This window comes from Diabrotica undecimpunctata, chromosome 6 (assembly GCF_040954645.1).
Source record: "Diabrotica undecimpunctata isolate CICGRU chromosome 6, icDiaUnde3, whole genome shotgun sequence".
Taxonomy (NCBI): Eukaryota; Metazoa; Arthropoda; class Insecta; order Coleoptera; family Chrysomelidae; genus Diabrotica; species Diabrotica undecimpunctata.
In genome coordinates, this window is record NC_092808.1 from 125,981,395 (window position 1) to 125,997,194 (window position 15,800).

General features: G+C 32.0%; 1 protein-coding gene across 1 annotated transcript in view; it reads left to right on the forward strand.

Moving 5' to 3' along the window:
• Positions 1-14,139, forward strand: part of Tat (Tyrosine aminotransferase) — a 40,770-nt gene extending 26,631 nt beyond the window's left edge. The window contains exons 3-5 of the mRNA XM_072535324.1: positions 3,986-4,283; positions 13,447-13,818; positions 13,901-14,139. Of these exons, the coding sequence (XP_072391425.1) occupies positions 3,986-4,283; positions 13,447-13,818; positions 13,901-14,011 (781 nt within the window). The 3' untranslated portion in view covers positions 14,012-14,139. The remainder of the gene's footprint in view (positions 1-3,985; positions 4,284-13,446; positions 13,819-13,900) is intronic.
• Positions 14,140-15,800: the final 1,661 nt, after the last annotated feature.

Below are 15,800 nucleotides of genomic sequence, written 5' to 3' on the forward strand. Positions count from 1 at the left end.
CACCCTAATAGTTTTTCACCACCAAACCACCCTTAATGGGAGCGGTTCTTCTGGCTTAAGGTTCAAGATGGCAGAATTCAAAAAAAAACTTTTTGTTGATGGCCTATTTTTTCACCCATTTTTCACTAATTTATTACCACCCTAATATTGTTTCACCATTAAACCACCTTTAAGGGGAGCGATTCTGCTGGCTTACGGTTCAAGCTACCAGAATTAAAAAACGTATTTATAATATACCACAGTGTTTTGCTAGGTTTTTACGAATTTATTGCCATCCTTGTAATTTTTCACCCCTTAACTACCCCTTGTGAAAAGTCAATAATTGTGTTAGATTAAAACTTAAGAAGAAATTTTTTTTCAAATCTACTGTCCACTACTTATAACTGAAATAAAAAAGTGTTTTGTTAAGTTTATACTAAACTTTGACCATCCTGATAATTTTGCTCCCATAAACCTATTCGAAAACTTTCCTACTAGCTGAATATTTGAACCAGCAAAATAAGAAAAAAACGTATTTTTGAAATACCTCAGTATTCTGCTAAGTTTTTACTAATTTATTACCACCCTAGTAATTTTTCACACCTAAACTACCCCTTGTGATAAGTCAATAATTCTGTTAGGTTAAAATTTAACATGAAAAAGATCTTTTTTTACAATTTCACTATCCTCTAGTTATAACTGACATAAAAAAGTATTTTTTCCCTGATAAGTTTCCATCTCTAAACCAATCTTATTTGTAAACGTTCCTGCTAGCTTAATATTCGAGCCAGCGTAATTAAAAAAAAATATTTATGATATACCACAGTGTTTTGCTAAGTTTTTACGAATTTATTACCAACTTAGTAATTTTTTATCCCTCGACTAACCCTTAGTGGAAGTCAATAGTTCTGCTACGTTTAAATTAAAGGTGAAAAAGTTTTGTTTTATAATTTTACTAAATACTATTTATAAATAAAATAAGAAACTCTCTGGTTAGTTTTTACTAAATGTTAACCAACTTCACCATCTACACATTTACGCTGGTTGAATGTAAAGCAAATCTTTTCGGAAATATAAGATACTACAGTATCATGCTAGATTTGTACTAATACATTACCATCCTAGTAATTTTTCACCCATTAAACTACCCTCTATGAGGAGTCAATAATTCTACAACGTTAAAATTTAAGGTGATAAAAAATCTATTTTTATAATTTTACTGTATTCTACTTGTAACTGAAAATATAAATTGCTTGCCTGGTTTTTACTAAATTTGATCCATCCTTATAATTTTTGACCCCCTAAGCCTCAGTTAATGGGAAACATTCAACAAGATACACATTGACGCTAGGTGAATAAAAAATCTTTTTGAAAACACAAGAGTGCTCTGCTAGAATTTTAATATATTTTTACCAGCCTAGTCATGTTTTTCTCAACTACCCTAATTGAAAAACATTTTCAAATGTTATTCTATACTAACTAATATTTATTTTTTCAATGTTTAAATATTAAAAATATGAAAACACTTTATTCCAAAAACTATAAATTTTACCTGTTTTAAAAAATTGACTCTGATTCGAGTCGTATTACATGGCTAAGCGAAATCGAATCGTTAGTCCCTTTTATGAATATAAAATAACTGAAATCCAGTTGACTTTTAGTAAATACAATGGAATTTTTATATTTCACAGAATAAATTACCAGGTAAGAAATATTCAAATTGAAATAATGTTATTACGTCTATTACATTGTTTATCTGATTGTAAAGGAGGGTAGTCGGGACCGTGCGCACCTATTGTTAAAAGATTTGTATACATTAGGTAGATGAAAATTTGAAAAATAATTTAGGTATTTAATATTTTAATATTATTTACATAAGAAGAGTATTAACGATTGGTCAAAACATAATTTTAAAATTAGGTGTATAACATAAAGAATTTATATTGGAAAACATTTTAGGATATAAATATTTTAAGTAGGTATATTGAAATGAGACCGAAATTACCGGTTGGTCAGAACAGTTGATATAGATTATTTGCGTAGTAAAATAAATTTATATTAGCAGCATTTTAAAAATTTAAAGATATTTGTATTTTAATTCTTTGTCGATTTTTCATTCATTGTCAGTTGAATATAGGTAAAAATTAAAGGTTATTACAAAAAAATATTAACTTATTTATTTTGTTTATGGAAATGTTTGAAAGAATCGCCCACGGAGAGATCTGGTTTTTCGGCACAATCCACACACTCATAAATTGGGTTTTTTCTTATTTTTAGGATAGGACATACTCTGCATCTTTTCGCAGAGCAGTCATTATTAAAAAGTCTATAACTGTTCTTATTCTATAAAACCGATTTTCAGGAATAACATTCGGTCCCATTGGATTATGGATGAAGATTAGGCACCTTAAAATTATAAGAAAAAGATCTCTTCCGATGTTCTGCAAAAAAGATTTTAAGTTGAATAGTGGATCTGTTTTCCAATAACCCTCCAATCTTAAAATACGTATGTGTCAGTGTGGACGATAATTCCCATAAATACTAGAAATTCAAATAAGGAAAGTAGTTTACATCTTTAAATGCTAGAACTTACACAAACACCAACTTCACCAACTTTTTTATATGCTAAACATTGCAATATTGTTGTTTTGTACATTGCCTATTTTTTTAAAAAATTTTACAACTTAAAAAGGGATCATTCCCGTGAGTTGGCTGTATATCATATAGTTAAAAAACTCGAACATTGAAGTAAAACACTGTTGTGATTGGTATATTTAATTAAAAATTTAAAAATCCTAAGAGATTAAGTTCAAAACGTGTTCGGACTTATCAGTCCATCTTCAGTGAAATTTGTAGTACTTTTAGAAAGTAATTAATAAGTAATAGGTAAGTAGAAATTTTTAATTAAATATACCAATTATTACAACAGAAGTGTTTTTCACGCACACACACTCGCACACACACACCGTGTAAATGTATTGAAGTATTTTTAAAAAAACAAATTTATTTAATTTTTGTTAAAGGGGTAGTAAGGGGTGAAAAATTACTAAAGTTGTAATACATTCGTAAAAACCTAGCAGAACACTGTGGTATATCATAAATATTTTTTTTAATTCTGCTAGCTTGAACCGTAAGCCAGCAGAATCGCTCCCCTTAAGGGTGGTTTGATGGTGAAAAAATATTAGGGTGTTAATAAATTAGTGAAAAATGGGTGAAAAAATACGCCATCAACCAAAAGTTTTTTTTTAATTCTGCTAACTTAAACCTTAAGCCAGCAGAATCGCTTCCATTAAGGGTGGTTTGGTGGTGAAAAATTATTAGGGTGGTAATAAATTAGTGAAAAATTAGTAAAGAAATATGCCATCAACAAAAAGTTTTTTTTCTGAATTCTGCTAGCTTGAACCTTAAGCCAGCAGAATCGTTCCCATTAAGGGTGGTTTGGTGGTGAAAAAATATTAGGGTGGTAATAAATTAGTGAAAAATGTTTGAAAAAATATGGCATCAACAAAAAGTTTTTTTTTTTAATTCTGCTAGCTTAAACCTTAAGCCAGCAGAATCGCTCCCCTTAAGGGTGGTTTGGTGGTGAAAAATTATTAGGGTGGTAATAAATTAGTGAAAAATTGATGAAAAAATATGCCATCAACAAAAAGTTTTTTTTTTAATTCTGCTAGCTTGAACCTTAAGCCAGCAGAATCGCTCCCCTTAAGGTTGGTTTGGTGGTGAAAAATTATTAGGGTGGTAATAAATTAGTGAAAAATTGGTGAAAAAATATTACGTAGGTTAAATTGGATTCCGCTCATGTGTCCCCGCTAGCTTAAGGGACCTGGGGGAACGGACTTTTGACTAGCACTGTAGATACTATTTTCGACTAAAATTTCTTTTATTAGCGCCATCACTAGTTTTCTCAATATTATTACTCTATTTTTATACATTACTATGAGATAGTATATTATTATTTATTGATTATATCTACCAATATTACAATTATTTTTAATTTTTCCTACAGATATTATAATCTCATACCAGAAAATAATTGGGAAGCTGATATTGACCACCTTGAATCTCAAATTGATAATAATACAGCTGCCATCGTATTAAACAATCCATCCAATCCATGCGGATCAAGTTTTAGCAAAGAGCATCTTAGAAATATTCTGGAAGTGGCTTACAATAACCGAATACCCGTGATCGCTGATGAAATTTATGAAAATTTAGTTTTCCCTGGTGAACAGTTCACATCCACGGCTTCGTTAAATTCGGGAGTACCATTATTAATTTGTGGTGGACTAGCAAAAAGATTTTTGGTAAGATATTCAATACATATGTAAATTATTCATCTGACCTCTATATTAAATTTTATTTGTTATGAAAAAGATCAAAATTTAGTTGTAATAAGAGCTTCGTAAATGTAAATTTCCCTACAAACCTCTATCCTTATCAATAAACTTCGCTACAAACTTCTGCCAACGTTTGCATACAACAGAAATGATTATAATTAGTAGAAGTAGAATACAATCTACGTATTTCTTACAAAATATGTTTTGGGCTACTCTCTAATTTAATAAAATTATCTGAAGTTTAATAGGTACCACCAAACCTATTCGATATCTTCTAACTATCGAAGATAATTCTTCCAGTGTCGCCTTCCTTTCGAAGTTTGATAATAATCAAATAGTGATAATAATCAAAGATAATAAGTCTATGCGTACTCTTGACACTGATGCTCTAAACAGATGGTTGTTGTGCAGCACACAGTGAACCGAGCTACTAGAAAGTGGGATCAGAATACTGATATACTTTGTATCTTCAAGGCACTGTTGCTCATTCGTTTTCTGTTTTTTGAACAATGTTAAAAAAAAAAACAGAAATGGGAAGAGTAAATGAAAAGACTGATAAAAATATAAAAAGAAACGGAAATATTTGCAATGTATAGATAGATAAGTAAAACTCTAACTAACAGGTGTACCCAAAAAGAGCAGAAATAATAATAAAACAAAAAAAATATATAACTCATTTATATAAAGAACGTATATTTACTATAGAAATAAGAATAAAGGAAATTTGAACATATTCACATAAGTGTTGGCATTGTTAGATAACAATGTGATTCAATTCGAAGATTTTTTGTTTTCTGATGAGGCTACCTTTACATTTCACCGGCATGCTAATCGTCAGAATTGTCGCTATTTGTCAAGGGAAAATCCTTACTTAATGAGAGAACATACACAATATCCTAAAAAGGTTAATGTATGGGTAGTAATTGTTGGACAAGGGACGTAAGTCCCTTTTTCTTTGATGGCAATTTGAATGGCGAATTATTAGCTCTTCTTCAAAATAATGTTATAACAACTTTGACAAACTTATACCCTAATCCAGTAAACCCTGAATTCCAGCGAATATGATATACTTTCAGCAAGATGGAGGATCACCCCATTAATAAATCAATGTTTGACAGTGGCTCAGCCGAATATTTTCAAATTGGTGGATAAGGAGGTGAGAATCGATGAAATGACCAGCACGATCTCCTGATCTGACGACATTAAACCTCTTATGGAGATATATGAAAAATAATACATAAAAAGCTAAAATTCTAGACTTAGCTGACTTAAGAAGACGAATAACGCTTGCGATTATATCATCGGTCCCGCCTAAGATGTTGAGTAACGTTAGAAGAAATTTCTAATTTATGATTAGGATGTTGCCACCGCAAGCATTTTGAACTAATAGTTTTTCATAGTATTATAGCATATTTTTGAACTTAAATATTTTTTTAATGTAAATTTTTGCAATAAATCTGAAAACACTTAATGTTTTTAGAACAGTTAAATATACTGAACACAAGATAAATGTCTAGAATATTTTGAGGAATCCAAAAATTGAATAATATATAGGGTATGCGTCCACTGCTGGACATAGGTCTCCCTCAGCTCTTTCCATATGTCTCTCTCTTACGCGGCTTGCATCCAGTTATTTCTAACACGCTTCAGGTCGTCAGTACATCTAGTAGGTGAGCGTCCTCTGCTCCGTATTGCTTCTTGCCTTGGTCTCCACTCTTAAATACGTTTTGTCCATCGGTTGTCTGATAATCTGGCGACGTGACCTGTCCAATTTTAACGAGGCGATTTTTTTGATAGCTTCTGTTGTTTTTGTTCTACGACGTATTTCTTCGTTTGGGATTCAGTCTCTCAGAGATACACCCAACATCTGGCGCTCCATAGCCATCTGAGTCACGCGAATCTTATTAACTACCTTTTTTGTGAGTGTTACTATTCCCGCTCCATAGGTGAGTACGGGTAACACGCATTGGCCAAAGATTTTTCTTTTGAGGCATATGGGTAGAACCGATTTAAATACATAGTTTAATATACCAAACGCTCCCAGGCTAATCCTATGCGACGTGGGGGCTCACATGTCTGGTTATCTCTGCCCAACCGAATTTCATGTCCTAGGTACTTATACGATGTAATCTGCAAATATCCCTTCCATCAACAACAATATTTTGATTTAGCACCAGATTAGTCATTATTTGCGTCTTGTTCATATAAATCTTTAGTCCGACCTCCAAGGAAGCGTGATATAAATTTTCAAACATTATTACTGCATCATCCATACGATCGGCTATAATGACGATGTCATCTGCAAATCTCAAATGACTGAGCTTCTCTCTATTTATGTTGATACCATGTTCGTTCAGAAGTGCCTTCTTACAAGTATGTTCTAAAAGCGTCGTGAGTAGCTTTGGAGAGACTCCTTGCCGTACTCCTCGCTGTATACAGGATTTATTTGTTTCTTGTTCAAATAGTCTTACGCTAGCTATGGCATTTTCGTAGATATATTTGATTATGTTAGTGTAGATCAAACAATAGTAAAACAATAAACTGCAACTCTTTTACCGGCAAAGGCGGAACTCCTTTAATTCGACTTTTTCTTCCAGCTCCAGTTCTTCAATGCTCTCAATTCTCCACAAGTTTCATTTTTGCAAGTCAAACAAACCTGCCCATTAATAAATTTCCACCCCACCCCACTCTCATCCCTACCAATTTGATTTCCACTTAAAATCCAATCTTTGATTGGCCGCTAATTACTTAGATTTTCACACCGGTCTAACTGAAAATCAATTAAAATATCCATTGCAACTGACTAAAGTAAACATTGGGTGTTTAGTTTATTCCAATAACCCTAAAACGTTTTTATTCGAAGAGGGGCCAGGTCGAAGAAGAACGTCATGGCTTAAGAACCGGAGGGAATGGTTTAAAAGATCCTCTACATCGTACATTCCTTTTCCTGCTGATCGCGAACGCACGATAATCGAGTAGGGGGCAGGAAGAAGAAGAGTTTTTATTCGAATATTTTGAGATGTTTATAAAAAGTCATTCGTTCGAATATATAATTGCAAGACACAGAAAATCTAAACTTTATACAGGGTCGAATGAAAGTTACTGCTTTCTGAAATAAAATGAATTTGAACTACGTGAATTAAAATTTTATACATTTTTGTTGAACCCTTAGGATTTATTATTCACCATAAGGTATAAATATATATCTTAGTTAACGTCTAAGCATCTCGCGGATGTAACGTTAAGTGCGAGTAACTCTTCACGGATATTTTTTTAATTGGACTGAAACTGCGTGGAAGAAATTTCATCCGTGGGGCTGCATTGGGTTCATAGACCAACATTAAGTAAGCAGTTGTGGAAAAAGTGTAAACACTTCCAGATATTTATTAAGTTATACGGAAATTGATGGGAATTTGTTGAATGGACATCTTGATATGAGTATTACAGAGTATGAACACGATTTTGGGATAAACATAGCTCTTAATTTGATAATTTTGTTAGTTATAAATTTAGAGTTATTACTTGATTTTTTTATTAAATAACAGTAACTTAAAAATTTACATATTTTCAATTTATAAATTTCATTTTTTCCCTTCGATGGGACTACTCAAGAGATAATTCGCTATATATGTTTTTAAATTTTTATAATCGATGCCAGCACACAACTGGCATCGATTATAAAAAGTGTCCACATCAATTAAGTGCTAATTAGTTTTCAATTTCTAAGCAGTTAAAGTTTAGTTTTTTAAATAGTAAGGAATAATAAAACAAGGTAGGATTGTTCTTTATATTTAAAAATGGATGATTCTTCGGGTGGCGAAAAGCCACCCCCTGATAAAGGTGAAAATATGGAGGCAGTAAGTGCCCGTTTTGATTTAAATAATAGGTATAAATCCTCTGATAAAGGCCCGTTTTTTGTTTTTGTCGAGTCCATCGACCCAAATATTAAACGTTTATCACCAGTCCGAGTAGGTCATTATTTATTCATTAATAACTTTTTTAAGAAAGATGTTGTCGATATTAAACTCGTCGGTAGAAATAAAGTGAAAGTAATTTTTAATTCTTACACTTGTGCAAATAGTTTAGTCAATCACGACATAATTATTTCTAACAAATTTATTGCTTACATTCCGAATTTTTTTAATCACAAAAAAGGAATAATTAGACAAGTTGATACTTTTTTGGACGAAAATTATATGATGAATAATATTATTTCCGACCAAAAAATAACCGAGGTAAGACGTATGAAAAGAAAACTTATTGATTCAGATAATGAAACTATTTTTGTTCCTAGGCAAATGGTAATTTTAACATTTGAAGGAAATATTATTCCTCAATATATTACGTTAGATTTGGTAAGGTTTCAAGTTGAACAATACATATACCCTGTGGTACAGTGTTTAAATTGTTTTAAATTTGGTCATACTCTCAGACAGTGTAAGTCCACTTTCAGCTTATGCAAAAATTGTGGCAAAGAACACGAAGACAACTCCCGTTGTAATAACTCACAATATTGTCTTCACTGTAAAACAAACGATCATACGACTCTAACGAAACAATGCCCAGCTTATCAACATCAATATAATATTAAAAAAATAATGGCGATTGAGAATACTACATTTAAAGAAGCTGAGTTTTTAGCAAAAAATCCATCCTATGCCAAAATCACGACACATAATAAATTTGAATTGCTTAGTAACCTAAATAACTTTCCCCAACTCCCGACTGCGGCAAATGACCGTACAGTAAACAATTCATTCGTTCCTAAACCTAAACAAACTTCTAATCCTCTTAAACGAAAAGCCATATCCCCGACTCAATGTAAAACTGCCTTACAATTTCCTTCAACTTCTAAAACAAAATCAGTGTCACATCCTATAATTCCTAACCCATATCGTAATGAGTTTATAGCATATAAAGAAAAAATACAATTACAAATTCTACAAGAAATTCCATTTGCTTTAGAAAGAATAATTAAACAAATTGACCCCAAACTAGTCTCAGTTGAATTCCAAAAAGTCACTCAAAATGAAATCAGAAATATACTTTCTTGTTTATCAGACAACGATAGTGATGGGGAATCATAGAACACTTAATATTCTTCAGTGGAACTGCCAATCTATTATAAAACAAAAGACTAATTTGCTTAATTTTCTAGAAAGTCATACAATTGATGTCATTCTTCTGAACGAAACTTGGTTGTCACAAAATAAAAATTTATATATTAAAGGTTTTAATAATGTTAGAGTTGATCGACGTGATGGCTATGGAGGCGTTGCTGTTTTAGTTGCAAACAACATTTCCTTTTCAGATATAAAATTCAAAACAAATTATAATCCAAATATAGAGGTTTGCGGTGTTTTTCTAGAACAAGTTAAATTATCAATAGTATGTGTTTACAAACCTCCTAAAATATATGTCTCATCCAAAGATTGGGAAAATTTATTTGGACAAATTAAAGGCAGAGTTTTAATTGGGGGCGACTTTAATAGTCATCACTGTAGGTGGGGTTCCATACAGGATAGTGCACAAGGTAATATTTTAGCTGACGCTTTAGACAATACTAATCTAATTTTACTCAATGACGGAAGACCAACCAAAATATCCAGACCAAACGAACGTCCTTCAATGATAGACTTAACATTAGTATCTCCTCATTTAACAGGCTTTACTACCTGGAATCCTCTAAATGACTCACTAGGTACAATCCACATTCCTATCCAAATCACCCTAGATTTGAAATATTCCCCAAGAACAATCCATACCTCCACAAAATGGAAAGAGTCTTCAGCGAACTGGTCTATATTTGAAAATTACTTAGAAAAATGCCTTCTAGATACTCATTCTATAGATGTTACATCTTTGGAAATGTTTAATAACTTAATAAAAACAATTAGCGAAGCTGCAGACTCTGCTATGATTACTCAAAAATCATTTCAACCAAAATCCGGTCTTCCCGTATGGTGGGACGACGAATGTAAAAATTTAATATCGTGTCGAAAAAAAGCTTTTCGAGAGTATAATATTGTCTCAAATCTTGAAAATTATCTAAAATTTAAACACATCCAAGCCAAATGCAAAGTTGTTTTTATGAAAAAACAAAAAACATCTTGGATCAACTTTGTAAATACTATCAATAAAAATACACCGCTCAACAAAATATGGAAATTTGTTAATAAAATGGCTAACAAAAATTATCATTCAAAGACACAACCAATTTCAACAGAGCTAATAGAAGAGTTACTTGACAAGTTCGCTCCACCATACGTTCAAGACCAATTAAAACACGTATCAATATGCAATTCCAGTAAATTTAAATTACTAGAAAATCCAATAAACATCCAAGAACTGGATGCAGCTATTAAAATATCAAAATCTACTGCGCCCGGGAAAGATTATATTACTTATTCCATAATTAACCACCTTCCCGATAAGGCAAAAAATCATTTATTAAAAATATTTAATGATTGGCTTTTGAAAGGAAATTACATTGACAAAATGAAAGAAACAATTATATGTCTTTTTATCAAACCCAACAAAGACAAAACTCTCTCATCGTCTTATCGACCCATTTCTCTAATGTCTTGTATAACAAAAACTTTCGAAAGAATTATTAAAAATCGTCTTAACTGGACAGTCGAACACTATAATCTTTTGCCAAGCACTCAATACGGATTTCGATCTGGTCTGGGAACACTAGATGCAATAAGTCACTTAACAACAGATATCCAACTAAATTTTTCAAAAAATAAATATTTAGCATGTTTCTTTCTAGACCTTAAAGGCGCTTACGACTGTGTTAATTTAACAGTAATGCATTCAAAGTTATGCAAACTGGGGTTTTCCACAAATTTATCCGCTAATATAGTTAATCTTTTTAGCAACCGAACTTTATATATCAGAGACCATAGTAATCAGTTATATGGTCCACGAATAACTCATACAGGATTACCACAGGGGTCTGTATTAAGCCCAATTCTCTTCAACATATTTTCGGCAAGTATACACGACATTTTTGTTGATTCCATAAAATGTATACAGTACGCCGATGATATATGTATTTACTCCGTCCGTGATTCATATGACGATTGTGTGGAGGTCCTGGAACACATCATGAAACTAGTAGATAATTGGACTAAAGACCACGAACTTACTATATCCCCAGAAAAATCTGCCATTATGATATTTACAAGACATAGGTTACGTACGCCTGATAGTCTACACCTGTCAGGATATGATATACCCGTTGTCACTGAGTATAAATATCTTGGTATAATCCTAGACCCCAAATTACTATGGTCTAAACATGTCCAATATGTAAAAAAAAGATGTGAGAAAGGCATTAATCTTCTTAAATGTGTCACTTGCAGGAAATGGGGTGCTGATCCCAAAGTTGCATTGATGTTTTACAGGACCTACGTGCGATCAATTTTGGATTACGGATGTGTGTTATACGGATCAGCAAGCAAAACACATTTACTAAAAATAGATCGTATTCAGTTTAAAAGTTTGAGATTAACTTTGGGTGCTATGAAATCAACACCATGCCCCCTGTTACTTGCTGAAAGTAATGAAATGCCATTAGAATACCGTAGAAATTTATTAGCAACAAAATATGTATTAAAATTAAGGGCTAGAACAAGTGGCCTACTAAGTATGCTGTATGAATTATCCATTCAAAATCTAGTAAACAATTATTGGAGAATAAAAAATTCACCACCATTAGCAGATGCCTTTCTGGAAACCAATGATTTACCGGTTACACTTTCAACAAATTATATTAAACCATCTTATAAATTAGAATTTAATACAATCTTAAAAAAATTAAATATTATATTTCCGAAATATTCAGATTCACATCAAATAAATAACAAGCTGTTGAACTCCATATTGAGTGAATATACTAATAAAACTATAATTTACACAGATGGTTCTAAACTGAACGATGGGAAAGTAGGGTCTGCAGTGTATATTCCTTCCAAAAACAAATCACTTAAAATAAAGCTTCCTCCACATTGCTCTATTTACACTGCAGAAGCGGTAGCTATTAGGAAAGCTCTGGATTGGCTAGAGCACGCAAATTTGCAAGATGCTGTGATCATCTCAGACTCTAAGTCAATTCTTAGTGGACTTAATAATACTGAGTTAAACCATAAAACATGTGAGCTGATATGTGACATTAAACAAAAAATGAGAAACAAAGATATAACATTTATTTGGGCAAAAAGTCACTCCGGGATAAAAGGTAATGAAATAGTAGACGAGCTCGCTAAGGATTCTACTCATTCAGGTATACAAGAACATATTTACACAGTATCAGACCTAATCAATTTTTATACTAAAAAAATAAATTTTAACTGGCAAGACAGATGGAAAATATTGGCGAATACTTCAAATAATCATTATTACAAGATCCATCCTACGTTACCATCCCTAACAGAATTACCACACATATTCCATCATAATATATCTAAACGATCAGCAGCAACTATCACAAGATTAAAAACTGGTCACGGTGCTGTTCCTGCTCACCTGGCTAGATTAAACATTATAGAATCAGGAAAGTGTTTATGCGATAATATTTCCCAGTGTGATGTTAATCACATCCTGTTTGGATGTATTAAAAATAAAGCACTCTCATCTACGTTTTATAAAAACCTAGTTAAAAGTAATGTGCAACTTCCAGTAAACATAACCCACCTACTGTCATTGAATCAGAAATCTATATACGAACTCATATGTAATCACTTATATGCATCCGGATATATAATATAAATTTAGTACAATTAAGTTTTTAATTGATAAACATAACATAAATCATTTAAAAATCTGTGGCAAAAGGACTGGTTTCCATGCCAAACACACTATCATCATCATCATCAAATTTTTATAATCGTAATTTAATCGTTGCCAGTTGATCTTTAGACCTTTTGATTAAAGATCTGTTGCCGTACTTTGGAAATAAAACCGACTCCATTGCTGCTATGCCGTGAGGGAAAGCACCACGATCTCCCTTAAATTAGAACGATGCGTCAGAAAAGTGTCATCATAACTTTTTTGTTTTTAAAGATATTAATTTCTTTTATTATTATTGCTCTGTATTGATAAAACATTTCGATATTATTTTTAGATACCTGGCTGGAGATTAGGGTGGATAATAGTACACGATGAGTTTGGGGTTCTTGATGACATTCGAAAAGCTTTAAACTCTTTGTCTCAAAGAATAATCGGCAGCAATACCTTAATCCAAGGTGCTCTGCCAGCAATTTTAAAAAACACACCGCAAAGTTTCTTTGATTCTCTAAACAACACCTTGGCTAACAATGCTAAAGTAGCCTTCGAAGAATTAAAGAATGCTAGAGGTCTGACTCCATTTATGCCTCAGGGCACAATGTATATGTTGGTTGAAATACAAATGGCGAAATTTCCAATGTTTGAAAATGGATTGGAATTTGCAAAAAAGATGATGGAGGAAGAATCTGTTTTCTGTTTACCTGGCGACGTGAGTAATTTTTAGATGTTTCAAATATATTGAAAGACTTTAGATTTAAAACCAACATTTTATATTTTGCATTTTGTTTTAGTGTTTTGCAATACCAGGATTTCTCAGACTTGTTATTACAGTTCCAGAGGACTTGATAAAGGAAGCTTGTCAAAGAATGGCTGAATTTTGCAATCGTTATTACACCCAATAAAATTTTTAAGACAAATCTTTAACTACCTCTTAATTTAGTACAGCAAAGCGTCTCAGTGATGTTAGATATTAGGAAAAGTATTTTAACCTGTAATTTAAAATAGAATAATTAAATTATATTAAGCTTAATTTAGTTATTATGTTTTCTTATTTATTTAAAAATAAACTAAGTATCAATAAAATCGTGTGTATTGTGGATTTCACTCTAACTCAGACAAAAGAAAAAACGGGTGTGCCGGTAGAAGTTATATTTCTATACACGCGTTCGCCGTTACAAATTTATATGAGAGTCAATCTGCACAATCATTACATATGTAATGCTATAGGTAAGAGAGAGCAGAAAGAGAAACAGAATTAGGTATATAGGTATATGGTGCATCGTTTGCTGTATATAAACAACATTTCACCTGTAATAGGAGTATAGTAAATGAAGGATTGAATCAATATTTTGATGAAAATGTATATTTTTAATTTCATATATGTATGAAAGGAGTTTAATGCAAAACAATTTTTTTACACATGCTCTGCAGTGAAATTCATTGTTTATTTTGTTATTAATATAAAAACACAATACCTACAATACACTGCAACATATTCAACATAATAATACAATACAAATTAAAATGCAATATTCATAAGTATTTAAAAATGATAATATACATAACTTACTTACGCATATGTTTAATTTACCATGATAATAATATTAATAAAATAAAAATATTGTTTCGTGATACAACTGTCAATTTGTCTGAAATTGACAGATACAAAAGTTAATTGTTGTTTGTTGTGTATATAAGTACACATTTGAACTTTCTTGAGATATTTACAAGTTTTAATTTATAATTTAACATGCCTAACGAGGATCAAGACAAATGGAAAAATAATAATAATATTAATAAATATTAAATATATTTACAAAAGGAACATTTTTATTCTCGAGAGGGAAAGCGGGAGAACATATATCTTCTGTCTCTCTCTTACCTATATCATGGAAAAATATACAAAACAAGAAAAACTAAACTTAGACAACCTAAAAGTCTCTGAGGTACAAGAAAGATTTGAGAGAACAGTGGATGAAAAATTACTAGAAGAAAACAGAGCAGACTCCACAATAGAAAACCAATGGAACACAATAAGCAGTATCATACTCAACACAGCGAAAGAAGTCTTAGGAATAAAGACACAACGGAGAGAAGAAACATGGTTCGATGAAGAATGCAAACAAGCTATACAGGAAAGAAATGAAGCGCATAAGAATTACATACTCAGACGTACTAGAGAGAGAAAAACAGAACATGAGAACAAAAGACGAAGAGCAGATAAACTGTGCAGGCAGAAAAAGAGAAAGTATGAAAACCAACGGATACTAAACATAGAGAGAGAGTTTAAGGAAAACGAAACACGTAGCGCATACCAATTTATCAAACATCTAAGACAAGGATACAAACCGAGGACTAGCCTCTGCAAAAATAAGAAAGGTGAAATCATTAGCGATATGGACGAAATTAAGAGAACCTGGATGACATATTTTAAGGAATTACTAAACAAAGGGACACAACTACCATTACAACAACAGTGGCAGCAGCAGGCACGACAGGAGGTACAACAACAAGAACTGGGGAAAGATGGAGAAGAAAATGAATTAACTAGGCCCCCAACGCTAGAGGAGGTCCAAACGGCAATCCACATACAAAAAAGCCATAAAGCACCGGGAATAGATAAAATACCGGCAGAACTACTCAAGCAAGGAGGAAGGAATTTGACACAACAGATGTACCAGCTAATACGAG